This window comes from Balaenoptera acutorostrata, chromosome 20, assembly GCF_949987535.1.
Source record: "Balaenoptera acutorostrata chromosome 20, mBalAcu1.1, whole genome shotgun sequence".
NCBI classification, from domain to species: Eukaryota; Metazoa; Chordata; class Mammalia; order Artiodactyla; family Balaenopteridae; genus Balaenoptera; species Balaenoptera acutorostrata.
The window spans coordinates 15,575,871-15,596,295 of NC_080083.1; the positions used below are offsets into that span (position 1 = coordinate 15,575,871).

General features: G+C 39.9%; 2 protein-coding genes across 7 annotated transcripts in view; one reads left to right on the plus strand and one right to left on the minus strand.

Annotated features, from left to right (window-relative positions):
• The window catches only part of EFCAB5 (EF-hand calcium binding domain 5), a 113,874-nt gene extending 109,642 nt beyond the window's left edge, over positions 1 to 4,232 (minus strand). The window contains exon 1 of the mRNA XM_057536276.1: positions 4,125 to 4,232. The gene's annotated coding sequence lies outside the window, so the exon portion shown is untranslated. The remainder of the gene's footprint in view (positions 1 to 4,124) is intronic.
• The window catches only part of SSH2 (slingshot protein phosphatase 2), a 255,468-nt gene continuing 238,912 nt past the window's right edge, over positions 3,870 to 20,425 (plus strand). For 3 of the 6 annotated variants that reach the window (XM_057536265.1, XM_057536267.1, XM_057536269.1), the window contains exon 1: positions 3,870 to 4,143. In XM_057536265.1, coding sequence (XP_057392248.1) covers positions 4,081 to 4,143 — 63 coding nt within the window. In that variant the 5' untranslated portion in view covers positions 3,870 to 4,080. Of the gene's footprint in view, positions 4,144 to 10,021; positions 10,081 to 20,425 lie in introns of all 6 variants that reach the window. The other 3 variants (XM_057536268.1, XM_057536271.1, XM_057536266.1) reach the window with 2 other exon arrangements.

Below are 20,425 nucleotides of genomic sequence, written 5' to 3' on the forward strand. Positions count from 1 at the left end.
GAGGAGTGCATGCTCCAGGCACTCAAGGAGCAGGACTCAGAGCCTAAGGTGTGGCCGGGAAAGTCTGCCAGATACTCCTCATGGACTCAGCCCCTAATCTCTCTTCATATATATTGAATTCTTCCCTTTGTTTATGGCTGATGTGCCCTTTTAGTTACATCCAAGTTAGCTGCAGAATTATTGCTCTCGTAACACAGTCCTACCCTGCAAATTGGAGTTTTGTCATTACTTTGTAAAATATACTTAATATGAAAAAGTTTGAGTGGATTCTAAATCCAGTCATGCTATCATATTACCACATTACATTTTCTAGTGGGAAAAAAGTAAGAGCTACTGGAGTCACACATAATTTATACTTGCAAATTTTGAATAGTTGTGAAAATTATTTTAAATTTATCATCTACTTGTATGAACTAAATTCTCATCAATAATGACTACTAATCGATCACTGTTAAACTGTCTTGTTCAGAAATTACATGCAGTCATTTCGGTCATAAAACCCTACATAGGAAATGTCATATTTATAGAGGCAATCTCGGGTTTTTCATTAAATTTTTGAGAGGCTTTATTTGGAAGCTTATACAAATTCAATATTTAATATCACCCTTAAATATGTTTGTTATTTTTCTCATTATAATTATAAAAAGAAAATAAGTTTTTTCACCAAGCCCCATATTGTTGCCTCCAAATCCCCTCTAATTTATCCCAGTGTGCTGAACAATATCATTTCTATGGATGTCATGATATGAAAAAAGGTTGAGAAGCACTGCTTTAACCTTTAAACCAGGATTCTTAACCTGGGGCCCCTTAATGGATTTCAGTGTGTGTGTGAAATATGTAAATGTATCTTTCTGGAGAGATGGCCAACAGTTTTCATCAGGTTCTCAAAGCTTAAGAACCAGCTGATCTCAGAAATTTCAAAAGCTCCCTTATAATTTCACCTTGAAGAAGTGATAATACAAGTTAAGGGTTAAATGAACTCCAATGGCACAAGGAGGCCTCCATTAACACAGGTGGGAAGAAGAAAGGTGCTCTAAATAGAGCTAGGAGAACTTTTCTCTTTGGGAATCCTGCCCTTGGCCTCTCTCTTCTCGTATTCAGCTAGCCTATTATGACACCTCTTCCCTCAGATCACCAGAAGACCAAGTAGGAAGCAGGGTGGAGCCCAGGAAAGAATGGGTATAAATGGCGCAGAGAGCATAGACTGCAAATGCTCACATGTGATCCAGATCAGTTCACAACATGGCTATACTGGGATCTGTAGGCAAAGCCTGAAATCCAATATCATAAGGCGTACATTTATTTGCCCAGACCTTCTCTGTGTTTCTAAAGCACTTTGTACATATCTAGACTTCTCATATATATGTGTGTGTGTGTGTGTGTACTTCTGGGGCCTAGCAGAGGCGACTGAAGCAACAGTTCCACTAAACCTTACTGTAATTATTTGATGAGCTTTTTCCTGCTAACAAGCTATGAGGGGTAGATAGACTTTTGTTTTTAAAACAGTGACTAGTGTATAATACACCCTCGGTATTTTCTCAATTAATTGTGAATAAATCAATGAACATGCATCAACAATTTCCAAATCTTAGTTTCCTTAAAAGGTATATGCCAGGGAAAGATATTTCTCCTGTAAATAAATTAACTTTCTGTTACAAGCCTTATGTGAATTTGGGTACCTTACAATCCCAATTTTGACCAGGATTTTATCACCTCAGATGTGATGAATAATGATGTTCTATACCTACATACAAATGAGACATGTCTTGACCACTAATCTACTTCTCCTACTGTTAAGAAAAGGCATGGAATCATGTATTTTTCATTCTTTTTTATTACCTTTCTGCTTGATGCTATTTTCTACACATAGGATACACTCAGCAAGAGCTCACTGAACTTGGAACAAACTTATGAGAATAATAAAGTTATCTTCATTACATATGGGGCTTTACAGTTTATATTGCACTTTACATTTTTTTCTCATTTGATCACAGGAATCCTGTGAGTTAGAGCTCCGTTGCAGAAATGAAGAAACTAAAGCTCAAAAAGTTTAAGCCATTTGCTCAAGGTTTTACAGAGCTGGAACTAGAAGCCAGGTCTCTGACTCCTAGGGTAGTGCTCTTTCCCACTGTAGGATTATCTTACACTGTAAGATTATCATCTTCCAAAAGAATTTAAGATTATGTTGCTACATAAAAGTAGATAATCAGTGTTGCTGTCCCTGCGTCAGTAAGAAAATTAACATATAAATACATTATTAAGACCTATTGATTTGAATAATACTTTTTTCTAGAATGATACTTCGGTTTATAAATCACGTTTCATTTATTTGCCTTCATTCAGCTTTCAGCTATGTATAATTCTTGCCTACGCATATAGCTTCCTGTTTGATCTCCTAAGCTTTGGTTCAAAGTTCTTACTTCTGAACTTTGTCTTCTCTTTTCCTGTTTACTAAGTAGCTCTGGGAAAAACACAGATTGTTTCATCTGTGAACCATACATCTTTGTTTAATTTTGTCTCGCAGGCACTCTTGACCACCACCAGGGGGCAAAAGCCTACCAGCTGGCTTCTCTGCAGTACATTCTACATAGGACTGTACAGTACAGGGACCCTCAGTGTCTGATTCTTGATGGAACCTCCCTGCTAATTATTTCAACCACAGGGCCCCAAGGAGAGAACAAAGGCTCAGCACAGAGGGCTCTAGTGGCACTTAACCATAAAGCGGCCAGAAAGAGCTCACGACAGCTCTGTCAGTTTAAAAGAAGCAATAAGATCCAAGAGAGTTTGAGTGATAAGGCGGTGGGTTAATAACTGCAAACTCCTGAATGTGTGTGTTTTACAGCTTTGATATGTATGGTAGTATTTACCAGCACATTCACTCAAATTGAGAAACAGCTTTGTCAACTTTCTTGCCCTGTGTAATCAATCAGTGGCATTTGCATAGTGCGATTCCCCCCCACCTTCAATCTTGATTTTTCATTACATTCTTGGCTTATGTTCAGCTGACGATTTACCTTTTAGAAAACGATTTCTTTAAAATATTTAATCAGCATTCCGCATATGTCTATAAAATAATGAAATCTAAAGACGAAGGAGAGGAAAGCCCTAGGAGCAAATCCTGTTTAGCCAAGAGAACTTCTTGCCAGCAGGAAGCAAGTGGGAGGTAAATAGCAGGTTGGACCCTTCCAACTCCGTGAGCCCAGCTTTCTCGGCCTCCCAGGCTCGCTCGGCCTCTCTGCACCTCACGAATAATGAATGAGTCCTAAGGCAGGGGCCAGGATAATAGAGGAAGCACGAGGGTACCATAAAGACTCCCGGGGTATAAAATTACAAATCTTTCTTACTTTCAAAAAGTCTCATCCTAAAACATAGACTCGGAGACGGAAGGGTGGGAAAGCTCAGAAAAAGCCTCCCCGAAAGCCGGGTCAAAGGGAGAGTCTCTAGCCCAGTAAGCCCCACCCACGCTCAGAGAAAGCGTTTGAAACCCCGCGGCGCCCTTTTCCAACCGGAAACGTTTGCCTCAGGATTTTTACCTCAGTTTCTTCTCACGAAGGTGGGTTAAGCTGAGCGCCCCACCTCAGAAAATGGTCGTCCCTCAGGAGTGGGGGCTCCAGCGACCCTCAGTTCCGAGACCCCGCCCCCCAACCCACTCCACAGCCCCCGGCGCAGCCAAACTGCGTGATTCCAGAGCCAAGGAGAAAACGTGGGAGGGGGCGGTGGCCCTTGGCGCACGCACCCGGCCGGCTTCCGGCAACTCAAGGGTTACGGCCAGGCGGCGGCGCGCGCCGAGGGGAGAGGCGGTTGCTGACAGGTGGCGCCTGCGCACTGGGAGCGCTCATTGTGCCCCACAGCTGCCGAATCGCTCGCCCGCCCGCCCGCCAGCCGCCAGTTCAGCGCGTCAGTCTGCGAGAGTCCGGTGGTGGGTGCGGAGCCTGCTGCCGTTCGCGCGGTCTCCTCCTCCTCATCCCCGCCCCCCTCATCCCCACCCCACACCCCTTGCCTCATCCCGGCTCCGTCACCCTCCCGCCCCCCACACTCAGGACAAGAATGCCCTGCCCGGAACAGCCCAGCAGCGCCTAGATGGCTTTGGTCACGGTCCAGCGGTCGCCTACCCCCAGCACTACCTCCAGCCCCTGCGCCTCGGTGAGTCTTGCCCGGCAGCCGCTCTGCTCGCTTCTGTCACTGCGGCTCCGCTTTGCCTCAGCGGGTCCCGCCGAGCGCCACTGCGCACGCGCCGCGCCGCTTCCCAGGCCTGGGCACTCGGCTGCCGCGAGCCCCCCACCCCCCCATCTTAAAGACGAGCTGCAGGAACTACAGAACGTTGATTTGTGCCCCCATCACTCTGAGCACCTAGCGCCTCACGGTCCTCGCCCCGACCCCCCCCCGTGGCATGCTTTCCTCTGGCTTGAGCACTTCCTTTCGGGAATGAGTCATTCTTGCTTTTCACCCTCCCCCTTCCTTTACCCTCTGTTGCTCTGCTGCAGGGAGAGGACCCTGGGACTCCTGCGTTGCCCCATACACACACCCACATCCCCTTACCCGCACCCATTTCAGGGATCCGTTCCGTATTCGCACACTGCACGCCCTTCTCCGGGTGTCTTTCTTCACCCTGGTCACTCGCTGTCTTTTTGTGCCCTGTCCGTTGGGCTTCATTGGAGGGCTGAACGGTAGTTACTCCTTGGTTTCTCCCCTCCTCCCCTCACCCAAAGGGTGGCCGTGGTCTCTGCTCTTTGGATCTCTTACCTCTGCGAGGTCCCGAAGCATCTGGCGCTGCTTGATGACTAGTGCCAATTCATTTACATCTCACAGACATTTATGCCTTACACTCATTGCTCATGATCGTTCTTGTTCTTGGGTCGTGTTTGTATGGCTCGTTACTTCAGATGCCTGTGCCAGTGAAGCGTGCTTCCAGAAGGAAAATACCCAGTAACCAGCCTTTTCCTGCTGGGCCCTTCTTTGCCTTCGCCCCACCCCCACTCCTTTACGCTCCATTCTTTTAGGCTTTTTTTTTTCCTGAAAATATTTATTTTTTTAAATAAAATATTGTACCAGTTGGGGGAAATGGGATCTTAAAAAAAAAACTAGATGTTTTAGAGGGAATAAGTGGAATGAATATATGAGAAATTGGAAAAACCATTTTGAACTTCCTTCAGAACAGTAAATTAAAAAACTGTGTTGGTGGATGTAGTGGTTTCAACTTGCAAAAACGTATTCAGTAAACGCTGTACTACCTTCCACTGTAAAAATTCGGGTTACTCTTCATATGTATATGTTAACTGAGGTGTGTGTGAGTGTTGACATCTTGAAAATGTGCTCGTTTGTAATTTCAGCATAGTTTCCTGAATTTCAAACTTTTGTTGTGTAGAGTGGTGGTTTCTTTTTTCCTGAGCTAGTTTTTGCACTTTGTGTGACCAAATTGGCAGCTGTATCCTAATTCTAGAAGTGATTATACTTCAAAGGTTACCTTACCTTGTGTTGTTTCCAGAGAGCAGAACTAGCTAGGATCCTTGGATAGAAGTTCAGGGAGGCAGATTTCCAATCATTCTAAGGAGGAATTTTGTAACAGTGGGGTGGACTGCCTTGCAAAATAGTGAGTGCCCATTGCTGAAAGGTTCAAGCAAAGGCTGAAGGGCCTTTTGCCTAGGAGGTGGTAAAAAGGCTCTTTCCAACTCTGAAGATTATGTGAGTTGAGAATAACTGCACTTGAAAGCTAGTGAAATATTTAAGGGTCCTCTGAAGACAAGTATCATAGGGGTGGAAATTTAATATACTTTATTCTTATATGTGGTATTTTATGCTAGTTTTTGGAAAGTCACTAACATACCATCAGACCATCTTAATTCACCCCACCAGTAAACCTTTGGAAGAAAGTGGTTACCACGCCAGATTTTGGCTGAGAAAGCAACTGAAGGTTAATTGAGTCATGTCAGCAAACCAGGAACCAGTATTATATTGACATGATTTTCCCTGGGCATTGTTGGAAGCAGTTTATGCTGTAATAATAATATATGTGTATCACATTATCATACTAATTTTCTTGAGGTGAATGATTAGTAGTACCATATCTACTTGATGTGACTTAATTAGCCAACACTTGGTTATTTTAGAATCTGGAGGTATGTTAATAGGCACTTTTGACATAGGTAATTAAATTGATCATGTGATAAGCTCAGTTGTTGAGCTAAATGACTGGTATTTCTACATCTACTTGCTGTAGTAACCTGGGTATTTCAGTTTATATGTGGCCTGGGGAGCAAAGGAATCCTGGGACGTGTGTGTGTGTGTGTGTGTGTGTGTGTGTGTGTGTGTGTGTGTGTGTAACAGTCAGCATTGTTAGCATGACTATGACCCAGTTACTTTTCCCTTTAAATTGTTTTCCTATTCCACTTTATCCAGAGCTTTTTCAGCTGAGTTGTCTCATGGTCCTTGTGTTCCAGTATTTGACTGCTGTCCGACTTGAATATATTTGCTGTTGCATCTCTTGCTGCATGAATAAGTTGAGTTGTTTGTTTTAAAAGAGAGCAGAAAGAATCTACAGAACCATGAAAGGAGAGATTTAATTTTGTGAGGCTGGAAATTTAGGGTTTTTTAATTAATCATTTTAAGCATTCTGTTATGCTTTTCCACTGTAGGAGGTAAGACATTTTAATACCGTCAGCTCTTCAGTGTTCTTTCATTAGAGATTAAATCTATTGATCATCTACTGGGTGTGAATGACTATTATAGTACCAAGATGTATAAGATATTGACCCTATCTATCAGGGTCAATAATCTTGGGAGGGAGGGGGTGAGGGAAGGGACAGGGACTAGAGGAGGAACAAACGTGAGAGAGTAGAAAAGGAGAGTGAGGGGAATGCTACTGTATGTACATGAACAGCCAGTTTGTAAATGGCCATAAGTATTGTCTGAATTCAAATTAAGATAAATTCACTAATGGCAGTAGTAGTAATAACAATATGTAACATGTAAGTGCCTTACATGGATTAACTTATTTACTCCTCACAGTATGCCCAAGGGAAATTGCTATTATCCCCATCTTACTGATGAAACTGAGGCAAAGAGCTATTAAGGAATGTACCCAGTGACACTTAGCTGTTGAAGATGTAATTGAAACACAGATGTGTCTAACTTTAGAATCTTCCATCTTTTTCCTTCCTGTTAATCAAAGAGAAGTATACATAGTTAGGTGGCTCTTGAACTAGGCCTTGAAGGATAGGTTGAAGGATAGGCTGAGATAGAAGCTGGGAAGTAGAGAGTATTCCAGGTGGAAAGAAGCTATATACACCAAGACTTAGAGACAGGAACGTACAAGGCATATCTGAAGGACTTAAATAGACCAGTTTGAGGAAGGATTTGTTTCGAAGAGTAGTCATAGATAAAGGTGGGGAGGCAGCTAGGGCTGCAAAGGGACTGCTGAGCTTAGGAATTTGAACTTGATAGAGAAGGTAATGGAGAGTCCTCAGAGGTTTTTGAGCGGATATGATCACAGTGGTGTTTTAAGAAAACTGATCTAGCAGCTGTGGGCCAGAGGGAGTTGAGAGGGAGAGGGCATGAGTGGAGCAGGTTAGAGGCTGTTACAGTAGCCCAGGTGTGAGATAATAAAGGCATGAACTGGGAATGTGAAAGAAGGGAAGGAAAAGGACAGATGCAAGGGATTGTGGAGAAGATGCAAAGGACCTGGGATTGATTGGATATAGGGGAGGAGGAATCAGAGATGCCAACTCTTGGAATATATTGTTCTAGATGTTTCTAACTAATTGAGGGCAATTTAGGAATTATCTCTTACCTTCTGTCTTTCTGGTATGAATTTTCTGAATGGATACCTATATTGATCCAGGGTTATATAAATACAGTGAAATACCATAAAAATCTTTTACTTTTGTAAAAGTGCTTTATGCTTTTCAGAGTGTTTTGTGTTCATGGTCTAATTTAATTCTAGAATAGCCTCATAAGTTACGCAAGACAAATACCAAGGTTAAAAGGCTTGCTGAAGATTGCAAAACTGGTTGGTATAAGATCCTGCAGTAGAACTAAGTTCCTTGGCTCCTGGTCCACGGAGTGATAAGAGAGACAGCATATTAGTTTCTGATCCTGAGAACTTGACTGCCAATAGAGAAAAGGAATCAAGACTTGAGATGCAATCAAGAACTCACACTGTCTTTTGAGTTCATTTATATATTGTCTGTTTTGACTTTCTGTCTTAACTGTCTAGAACAGAATCATCCAAGTCTTGTACAAATCATTTTTCGGTGGTACCCTTATTTGAAGCCTATTATCTCTTGGTTTACATAGAAATCTTATAAACTTGAATATTTAGTTTCCATACTCTTAGAAGATTACCAGCAGCAAAATAGGAATGGAAAGGGGCAGGTGCTACTAAAGGCAGGCTCCTTAAAGTTCTGGGAAATAGTAGTTGAATGGTTTTACAGCAAGGGAGGAGGAAGAAAACCTATAAATAGCTGACCCAAGGAAAAAATTTAGCAGTTAGGGACTACTTAATGTAAGGACAAATACCCCTCTAAAACCCAATACTCCTTCAGAGCAACTATTACGTGGTTATAGTGATGACCCCAAATCATCATAAGAAGGCTTAATCTTGTTTTGTCTTGGTTTAAGCAGTCGGAATTGAGTGAAGTGTATTTTCAGATAGAGATCCATCCAAGTTTCACCAAAGTCTTGATGTTTAAGATGCACATTTTAATTAATTGGGCAATTCATATATATATATAATTTATATATAAACGAATGGGGATGTAGGATAAATAGATATTATTGAATTATATATATTCAAATATGACCACACCTCTCTCCCTAGGCAGAGAAAATAAAGCCATAGCAAATATGAAATTGATTTATATAAAGTATATACTTAAAAGTGATGCTTTTTAATTTTTTTGAAGACTGCTTTAGAAACTTTCTTGAACTGTAGAAATAATACATGCCAGTTGTAGGAAATTCGGAAAATATGGAAAAGCACAGAAAAGAGAATAAAAGATATGTGCCATACATCTGAGCTTGTCTTTTTACATAGCTGAAATGCTGCTGTGTGTATAATTTTGTATGCTTTTTTAAAAAGTTTTATATATATCATAGATGTATTGCCAAATCACTTAAATGGCTGCATTGAGTAGTTATAACTCATTCTAACCATTCCATTATTGGTGACTATCTCGGGTTTTTTCTAACTTTTTTTTCTATTATAAATTACATTGCAGTGACCATCATTGTGCATAAATATTTGACTGCACTTTGGAACATTTATTAAGATTTCAAGAAATACAATTACTGGATCATAGAGTATATACAATTTTAAGTTTCCTGTTACATAGTTATACTTCCTAGGACAGTTGTTCGCAGTTAACATTTATTCCAACCGACATAGTGTAAGAATGCTCAATTCTCTTAGCCTTATTAACACTTAGCCTTATTCTCATTTTATTGTTAATCATTGGTAATTTTTGAAGATAAACAGTAGTACCTAGTTGGCTTGATACGTATTTTATTATTAGACAAGTTGAATATTTTTTAGATGTTTATTAGGCATTTTTGTTAACTTTTTAAAAAGATAATTTTATTGAAGTATAGACTACAGGCCCTAAAATAAACCTGTTTTAATAAGTGTGCAATTCAGTGTTTTTTTATAAACTTACAGAGTTGTTCAACCTTCACTATAATCCTGTATTTCTATTTTATGAGCTATTTATTCTTTTCAATCTGTGTATTCTCTTGATACATTATGAATATTACCCCTTTATTTATTAAAACTGTTTGCTTTTTAATTGTTTGTATTACCGTTAGAATAAAGTCTACACTCTAGAGTTTTGCTAGCAAGACTTTTACTAAGGCAGCTTTGCTTACCTCTTCAGCCTTGTCTCTTCCCAAGTCCCTGCCTTGCACACTGCTCAGTCACGCTGACATGCCATGCTCCCTTTGATCTCTAGGCTTTTGCACATGCTGTTCCCTTTACCTGGAACACCTTCCCTTCATCTCTTTACCTGACTAATTCCTGCTCATCCTTCAGGTCTCAGCTTAAATGTCACTTCTTCTGGGAAGCTTCCCTGACTCCACTCCCAGACTATGGTAGGTGCTCCTTCTGTGCACAACATAGCACCCTATACTTATCCGTCGTGGCTCTTATCTCTTTATTGTACTTGACTGTTTGATTGCTTATCTCCCCAACTAACCTTTAAGCCAAGGACTGGGTCTACTTACATATTTTTGTATCACCAGGGTCAAAAATATTGGACTGTGGATCAATGGATGGATCGATGGATATAGTCATATTTAGCAATTTTTTCCATTTTGAGTTCTTCCATTGTTTTTAAAGACTGATTTGTTTCTAGAAGCCCAAAGAATATGACCACCCTTAAGACTTTTTAAAAATTTTATTTATTTATTTATTGGCTGCATTGGGTCTTCGTTGCTGTGCGTGGGCTTTCTCTAGTTGGGGCGAGCGGGGGCCACTTTTTGTTGTGGGCTTCTCATTGCAGTGGCTTCTCTGTTGCGGAGCACGGGCCCTAGAGCGCCTGGGCTTCAGTAGTTGTGGCGCACGGGCTCAGTAGTTGTGGCTTGCAGGCTTTAGAGCGCAGGCTCAGTAGTTGTGGCACATGGGCTTAGTTGCTCTGCGGCATGTGGGATCTTCCCGGACCAGGGCTCGAACCCGTGTCCCCTGCATTGACAGGCGGATTCTTAACCCCTGCTCCACCAGGGAAGTCCCTACCCTTAAGACTTTTGATAAATATTGCTAAATTGTCCTCCATAAAAGTTGAATCAAATTTTGTTGACGAGCTGTGTATAAAAATGTCTGCTTCATTGTACCCTCATCGGCCCTGAATATTGTCATCATTTGTTTTCTTTATCATGATAAGAGCTCTTGTTTACTGAACATTTACTGTGTGCCAAACACTGTGCTAAGTACCTTACGTGCATTATATTGTTTAATTTTTACATCACTCCTGTGGTTTAGTTATTATTATCTCTAATTTACAAAGAAAATTGAGGCTCAAGGAAGTAAAATGAATTGCCCAAGATTATAGGTCTGGTGTCTGACCCCAGAACTCTCTTCAACACTAGTATTTTATTATTGTTTTGAGTTGCCTTTTTTTTTTAAGTCAGAGGTTAAACATTTTTCAAATACTTACTGTTTATTTTATAGTCCATGTTTTTTAAGTCATTCATGTGATGAGCCCAGCTTTCATCGTGGAGTTATTTTTGCCATATTGATTTGTCAATATTCTTTATATACTTATAATATTAACCTTTTTCTGTTATGTTGCACATTTTGCCTTGGTTTTCATTTGCCATTCTGTTTTATTTGTTTTTTATTCATTTTGATGTACAGACATTAAAAAATTTTAATGCTGTCATTTCAGAGTCTGTGTGTGTGTGTGTGTTTCCATTGTTTTTCTACTTAGTTCAATTTTTCATCAATAGAGTAGAGAAATATTCACTGATATTTTCTTAAGTTGTTTTATAGATTATTTTTATACTTAATTTTACTGCATGGTGTGAGGTAAATATTAAATTAATTTTGTTCCAAATAGTTAACTTGTCCCAGTTCATTTTATGAAACAATCACTCCTTTTTTCTAATTCCACCTCTGGGAAATACTACATTAGGGTATAAGCTAGAGTGTGTTCCAGTGAAATTCCATTGCTCTTCCCACAGGAGTTTAGTTAGGTTAGCACGTATTATTTAGTATTCATTAAATTGTGTACACAGTGACTTCCCTGGTGGCGCAGTGGTTAGGAGTACACCTGCCAGCACAGGGGACGCGGGTTCGATCCCTGGTCCGGGAAGATCCCGCGTGCTGCAGAGCAACTAAGCCCATGCGCCGTAACTACTGAGCCTGTGCTCTAGAGCCCGTGAGCCACAACTACTGAAGTCTGTGCACCTAGAGCCCGTGCTCTGCAACAAGAGAAGCCACCGCAGTGAGAAGCCCACGTACTGCAATGAAGAGTAAGCCCCTCTCACTGCAACTAGAGAAAGCCCGTGCGCAGCAACGAAGACCCAACGCAGCCAAAAATAAATAAATAAATCTATAAAAAAAAAAAGTTGTGTGGACAGAAAATAAACTTAAACTAGCTTAGATTTTAAAATTTGACTGGTGTCTGGAAAGTCCAGAGGAAGAGCAGTTCTTTGGTACTTAAAATGTGTCTTCAAGTCTCTTGTCCTTTCTATCTGGCTTTAGTGAGTGGGAGCAGATTCTAGATTATGCCCTGTCTGAAAAAGGCACCATGCAGAGCCCACACTGCCTTCCTGTGTATCACCGTTGCATATCGTTCCAGGTTCCAGCAGCTTAGAGCTTTGCAGTTTTTCCATTAAATGCCTGCTGTCGTGTTGGCTACACAGTGCCTAGCCCATAGTAGGCATTCTCATGTCCATGTGTTTCATTTATTTGTTCATTCACTCAAGAAACCTAGCTGTAGTAGGGAAACTATTTCAAAAAAAAAATAAAACCAAGCAGTTTGATTATTGATACGACTCTACCCAATTTGAAATATGCCAGAGGTCAGGTGTACATGGGAGGTGAGACCTAAGGAATCTTGTTAATCAGCATATAGGTACTGAGTGCTGTTTTGTGCAGGTAATGCCATCCATTCTCTTACTCTGGTTCTCAGCACTGTGTCTTTTTCAGATACATTTACAAACTGCCCTGCATTTTCTTGTGCAGCTGAGCAGTATAGCTGCTGTTCACAGTGCCCCTCATTTTCCTGTTTGTCAAGAGAAAGTCAGGTGAGGTGATCTTGGCTCCAAAATGTAATGAAAGTCCCATGGTTCCCTTGATTTTCTGAAAGTGAAATAATTTCACTTACTTGGTGGGAGAGGATATGCTTAGAAAGAAATGGGCAGAAGTACTGTGTTGCAGCCTAGATTTTTTGGAGCTGTTTGATTCTTTTTTTTTTTTTTTTTTTGAAGTAATTTAGTACCTTTTTTGTATCCTGTGCTATACTTGATTCTGAAGGTATCTATTTCTTTACTTATTCATGCCAGGATTGGGGATCCAGCAGCCAGTTAGTCCCTGGCCTCAGGAAGCTTAGAGTATAGTGGAAAGATTGGTATTAAATAAGTAATTATATTACAGTGTAGTAATCACAATTGATGTATAAGCCTTGAGGAAGAGAAAGAAGGCCAGCAAGGACTTCTGAGTTGAGCCTTAACGAGTGAGTGGAGTTGACCAGCAATTAGAGGGTGAGTAGCAGGAGGGAGGCAGGCATTTCTAAGCATGAACTTAAGGCACAGGGCCAGAAATGGCACGTGTGTGCTGGAAACCACAAGCAGTACAGTGTTGATGCTGTATAAAGTGCAGAAAATGGGGCTGGAGAAGCAAAGATAACTTCTTTTGAACTGTAACACATGTGCCCTTACTTTGGCTTTCCTTTAAAGTGAATTTGTTGAAATTTGTGATATGAGCAAGAAACCTTAAAGTATAACTGCATAGCTACCATTTTTCAAGTGTTTGCTGTGCTGTAGACACTGGATTCAGCATTAACAGGCATCACAACAATGATTTGAAGAAGTACTATAATTGTTCCCATTTTACAGATGAAGAAACTGATTTTTCGGAGAGGTGTCTAGACTCCCCCAGCTAGGAGTGGCAGAGCCGGGACTTAAACTTTGGTTGTCACACTCAGAGACCAACTACTAGACTAAATTACCTTCTAGGTGTTAGAATTAGTCTCAGTGTCTAGGTGCTGTTTGATTTCTTCTTCTTTTTTTCTTTTTTGGACCATTTTGCTTCCTGTTTGTCCTCCTTTAGTTTAAGTCACTGCAATTTGAGTCATTTTGCTGCTTATGCCTTGGTACTTGATAAACTCAGTTCAGCAGAAGTTTGTTGAGAACCTTCTCAAGCACTATGGGATGATATAAGGCATTATTCTTGCCTTAGAATTTAAAAGTCTAGTAGGGGAAGGCAGCTATAAGCTAAGCATGAATTAAAACAAAACAAAACAAACCCTAGTATGGTGAGGGCAATAGGAGAGGCACAAACCAAGTGTGAACATGGGAAGAAGATACCAATTCTGTAGGGCATGCTGGACAGGAAATGTTTAACAGATCAATTGGAAAAGTTGGAGGAGCAAAAGATTTTTGCAGCTAAGAAAATGAAAGATATGTTTATTATTTCTAAATATTAATCTCTTTCAGTTCCATTCACAATTAGAAGCCAGTTTTCTCTACAGGGTGATTATTGTAAGATATTGTTGTCTAAGGCATGGTAGCCAGATACTGAAGCTTCTATCTTTGAAAAATGTGTGTTTGTAGGTATTACCTTGCCCCTTGCCTGTTCTTCCTCTCCCACCTCTATACCTTCCCCCACTTAAAGAAAAACAACGACAACCTCTTTTTTACTGCTTCATATAGGTGAATGTATGAAATTATATTTACTGAACTTTAAGGGAAGACATTTCTGTGCAAGTTAATTATTAGAGCAATGATTTTCCAGTTGTTGCTTCAGACAGTTTTATAAAAAGAGCAACAATTTGGGAGAGCCCTTTTTTCACATTTATGATATTTAGCGCGTCTCAGGCAGGAATTAAAGTAAACCACAGGTTAGCAACTCATAACACATTATCTTAGTCTATTAGGGAAGCTCATTGATTCTTTGGGGTTTAAGAAAGTGATTGTGGTTTAGAATAAAAATAGTATTTGCCAGTGATTCTAATATAAATCACATGGGAGTGGGGAATCCCTAAAAGTATTTTCATTTCTCTTCTTAGGCCTTCAGAAATGCCTGTAGCAACATGAAGCAGTCTAGCATAGTGGTAAAGAGTGTAAGGTCTGGAAACAGCCTGCCTGAATCTGAACCCTGCCTTTACAACTTACTAGACTTAGACAACTCACTTAACTGTTCTATGCTTCAATTTGCCCATCTGTAAAATAGGGGTAATAATGGTACTTCTTTCACAGAACTAAGCATTAAATGAGAGAATGCCTTAGCATCATGCCTGGCACCAAATAAGCATGCGCTCATGAAGTATTAGTCATTTTTATAATGATGGTGATTTAGAGTTGCTATTTGGTTATTAAGCAATTTTTCGTTATAACACAGATTTGGTGGGGAGGATATTTGTTTTATGGCGGTATAATTCAAATGAATAGCCTATTTCAAGGGTTAGTTTCTCTTTACCTTTTTTCTTTCTTTTGTATTTTTTTAACTCAATAATAGCTATATTTTAAAAATTGGGGAATCTCAGCTCTAGATGCCAATCTCCATGACAAAGTATGTTGTGTTTGATTTTGTAATGACCCTGGAGCACCATACAGAATAATAATGTAACTGTAATCTTTAAAAAATTTTTTCACTTGATAGCTTATCAGTTTTCTAGGCCATGCTTAGCAGCATTTTTTTTTTAATTTATTTATTTTATTTTTGGCTGCACTGGGTCTACGTTGTGGGTCTATGGGCGGGCTTTCTCTAGTAGCGGTGAGCGGGGCTACTCTTCGTTGTGGTGTGCGGGCTTCTCATTGTGGTGGCTTCTCGTTGCGGAGCACGGGCTCTAGGTGTGCGGGATTCAGTAGTTGTGGCACACAGGCTCAGTAGTTGTGGCTCGCAGGCTCTAGAGCACAGGCTTAGTAGTTGTGGCGCACGGGCTTAGTTGCTCTGCGGCATGTGGGATCTTTCCAGACCAGGGCTCAAACCCGTGTCCCCTGCATTGGCAGGCGGATTCTTAACCACTGTGCTACCAGGCAAGTCCAGCAGCATATTAATCTGTTGAATGTTTGGCTATATGGTAGCCACTATAAGTGGTCACCTTAGTTTCTTTCATAGACTGAATATGTTGGTGTTTTTTTGTTTTTGTTTTTTTAAATTTATTTATTTATGGCTGTGTTGGGTCTTCGTTTCTGTGCGAGAGCTTTCTCTAGTTGCGGCAAGTGGGGGCCACTCTTCATCGCGGTGCACGGGCCTCTCACTATCGCGGCCTCTCTTGTTGCGGAGCACAGGCTCCAGACGCGCAGGCTCAGTAATTGTGGCTCACGGGCCTAGTTGCTCCGCGGCATGTGGGATCTTCCCAGACCAGGGCTCGAACCCGTGTCCCCTGCATTGGCAGGCAGATTCTCAACCACTGCGCCACCAGGGAAGCCCCTATGTTGGTGTTTTTAATGATCGAGGTTATGAATCATGTAGCAAAATAGAACAGAAATTGACAGATTTTTTTTTTAACATCTTTATGGGAGTATAATTGCTTTACAATGGTGTGTTAGTTTCTGCTTTATAACAAAGTGAATCAGTTATGCATATACATATATCCCCATATCTCCTCCCTCTTGCGTCTCCCTCTCTCCCACCCTCCCTATCCCACCCCTCTAGGTGGTCACAAAACACCGAGCTGATCTCCCTGTGCTATGCGGCTGCTTCCCGCTAGCTATCTATTTTACATTTGGTAGTGTATATATGTCCATGCCACTCTCTCACTTTGTCACAGCTTACCCTTCCCCCTCCCCGTTTCCTCAAGTCCATTCTCTAGTAGGTCTGCGTCTTTATTCCCGTCTTGACCCTAGGTTCTTCATGACCATTTTTTGTTGTTGTTTTTTAGAGTCCATATATATGTGTTAGCATACGGTATTTGTTTTTCTCTTTCTGACTTACTTCACTCTGTATGACAGACTCTAGGTCCATCCACCTCACTATAAATAACTCAATTTCATTTCTTTTTATGGCTGAGTAATATTCCATTGTATATATGTGCCACATCTTCTTTATCCATTCATCTGTTGATGGACACTTAGCTTGCTTCCATGTCCTGGCTATTGTAAATAGATATTTTTTAAATATGGAGACTCTGAGGACACTGAATGTATTTATGGGTTTAAATATATCTTTGTATAAGGAAACAATAGGTGAGAAGAATGATCTGTCTAATCCAGCTATACCAAGCAGTTGACAGTAGAAATTGAATGCAGCTTTTTGAAGATGCATTTCTAAAGCAACTGGATGAACTCACATATGATATAACAAGAGAGCTTTGGTTCAGACTTTGGTTGCACTTTGATTGCAGTTTTTATTATTGAACCTGTCAGAAAATAGAGACAACCTATTTCTTCTTAGAGTACTGAAAAAAATTGCATTAAGATTTCTATAAGCACAATATTTTGATTTGCCTTTTTGATCTGTCTATACAAGCTTCAGCTTTCTCAACTCAGCATTTTTATGCTGATTCTGTGGTTTCCAATTAAACTTCAAAGGAAGTTGTGCTGGCTGTAAAGGAAGTCTAGTTAGGCAAGGTGTGGCTGAAAAATCCAGGAACTCCTCCACTTGCCTACAAAACATTCTTGCGGGATATAGAATCTTGAAAATTAAATATAGGGCTCTTAGGAGAAAGAAAATATGCTTAGGAGATTTCCATTTAAGCACCATTTTTTGTAGGATTTTAATCTATAAGATTAAAAAAAGAAAATTTGGGGCTTCCCTGGTGGCGCAGTGGTTGAGAATCTGCCTGCCAGTGCAGGGTACACGGGTTCGAGCCCTGGCCTGGGAAGATCCCACATGCCACGGAGCAACTAGGCTCGTGAGCCACAATTACTGAGCCTGCGCATCTGGAGCCTGTGCTCCGCAACAAGAGAGGCCGCGATAATGAGAGGCCCGCGCACCGCGATGAAGAGTGGCCCCCACTTGCCGCAACTAGAGAAAGCCCTCGCACAGAAACGAAGACCCAACACAGCCAAAAACAAATAAATAAATAAAATGAATAAACCCAAAGTTTAAAAAAAAAAAAAAAGAAAATTTTATTAAACAAAACCATGAGAAGTCTTCTTGTGTTCTTAAAATTGTCTTACAGAAGACTAGTTGTGGCGCAAAGTGAAAAAGTTTAAAGGCCCAAGGCTGATTTGAACCTCTCTGTTTCATGAGCTTGTTTAGAGTGCCAGTACATGGAAAGTTAGAAAGAGAGGTATTGCTCACCAAATTAGTGGTTGGTTTGTTTCCAGTTGTCTTTTCAGGTGAGTCATGGCACTTAGAGGAAATTAGTGTTTTAACAGGTCCCAGGCTTATGTTTTTGTTTTGTTTTGTTTTTTTCCCATAGATTTTTTTTTCACTTTATTGAATGGCATTCACTTGCAAACATTTATTAAGTTCCTACTGTGCATAAGACTTTATATCATTTAAGCTTCTAGTACAGTGTACTCTTTTTAAAACAAATTGCCTTATCTTGAACGTGTGATCTAGAAAGTTGGATGATTGAGGTTCTGGGTTTTATTCTTTCTTCTTATATGCTGAAATCTCCCATTTGATTCTGTACTTTTAAATTTTGTATTCTATTTGTGGCTCACATTTCTGAAATAACTGTAATAGTGATTCTCTAATTAGAAATAACTTTTCTGCAATAGTTGTGTGGACTCCAAAGTGAAACCTTATAGTGTAGAATGGGATCACATGTGGTCCTAATTCAAAGACAAGGAAAGAAATTATTGAAATGGACAGTTGCCTTTGGAAGATATTCGAATATACAAAAGTGTTATTTGAAACTGTATGGGTCAATAGTTTAGAAAATACCTTATAAGATAATTATCTCTTGACCCCCTCCCTAAAATTAGGAAGTTCTCTTTTCTCATTTCGTTTTTGCCTACTTCACTTGATTTATTATTGACTTTCTAAAATACCATTCTGGAAATTGAGAGCAGAATTCTTCCAGATCAGTAGCCAATGTGACAGTGATATTGAAATAATGAATTTTTTTTAATGCTGCTAAAACTTTCTTGATTATATTCCTCAGAAGAAAAGTATTCTGTACACTGGCCCTGAGTATACTTTTCTTCCCTGCCAAATCCAGACCCCAAAGGACAGTTTCCCTCTCTGGCTAACTTAATAATGATTTTCTGTCTTAAATTCTTGTTCTTAAGGAAGTAGGCTGTATTGTAGCATAGTGGTTAAATTGACTTTAAGTTCTAGAGCCAGATTCTGGAGTTAAAATTCCAGCTCTCCCACTTACTAGGTGTAGACCTTGGGAAAATAACCTTTCTAAGCTTCAGTTTCCTTATATTATAGGATTTTTGTTGGCTTTCATGAAATAACTAAATGAAAGCTTAACACAATGTCTAGGACTATAGCATAGTGAGTGTTCGGTAGCTGCTAGTGATTACTAATGTTAAGTAGATTTAATTCTTTGCTTTTTGCACATTATTACATAATAGTATTTAATTTTTAAAGATTAATATGATTATATGATTTGGAAGCTTGGCTTCCAAAGCAAATTTATTATAGGTGATATATTTGGGTCTTTACTGAATTGTGTCAAATATGTATTACTTTCACATGGGTCACTTTATGAGAAGTTGTACACCCTGGATTGAAATTAGCACAACCATCCTTGTAATGGTAATGAAGTGATATGTAATGAAGTGCACTTGAAGATAGTGAAAACTGTAGTTTGTGGTTATCTACAGCTACCCTTAAAGCTATTAAAATTCTTTTTAGATAAAGATGCAGTGACCTTTTGCACTAAGCATATGAGTCCAAAATTTAATGCTCAGTGAGCACACATGAGTGATATTTAAAATAATTCAGCCATTCATTTATATTATTTGTCCAAAGAATTGACAAGGAATAGTCTTCTGACAGTTGAGATGTGTGTCATTTCTCAAAACTGCTTCTAGTGAAAGTCTCCATTATTTAGCTATCCTAAATGACAGCCTTTTTGAAATGTCCCCCAACATCATCCCTCACCTGTGACATTTGAGTTTTTGTAAAATTCTGACTTAATAGTTTTGGACATCAGAACCCTAAACCTTTTACCAGTAATGTACAGTGGTGGTGCAAGCTCACCTTATTGTTAAGATTACTGAATCACAACCCAGTCTCTTGTTTGGGGAATTTGGATGCAGTGATTTTTATATTTCCTTGCTACTTCTATGAAACAAATCCAGCAGGTTTCTTGGACCTTTGATGACTGTTGAAATCTTGGGGTTTATTCATAAATATTGCTTCCTAGGGTTTCACAGAGTTCCAGAACTAGAAAATTGACTATTCTAACTCCTGTTAAATAGTTTCTAGTTTGGTTCTAGTGATAAAGTTCAGAATAACTCATCTTTTGGGCAGTTTCAGGAGAGTTTTTGCTATAGTAAAAACTCTGTACTACATCTTTAGTAGGAATTGATTGGAGGTTTTCTGCAATGCTAGGCATTCAAGTAGGCACCTGGGTTCTAGGCTAGACCTACTGAGAGGTATAATACAGAAGGTCACACATTTAAATGTGGCTGTGGGATTATGCAGGTGACCAAAATTAATGAAATTAGCCAAATGGGGCTTGTGGTAAGTTGGAGACTTTAAGCTGTATTGTCAGGGGCTGCCAGTTGTGACCAAGTGAGAGTGCAGACCCAGTGTTGTGGGAAAAGTCTTCTATTTCAAGAAACACTAGTAATGCAGACTGTTACGTGAAATCTCTTGATTCTTAAATGTTGGCATCTGAATTGTCTGGGAATGATTTTTTGG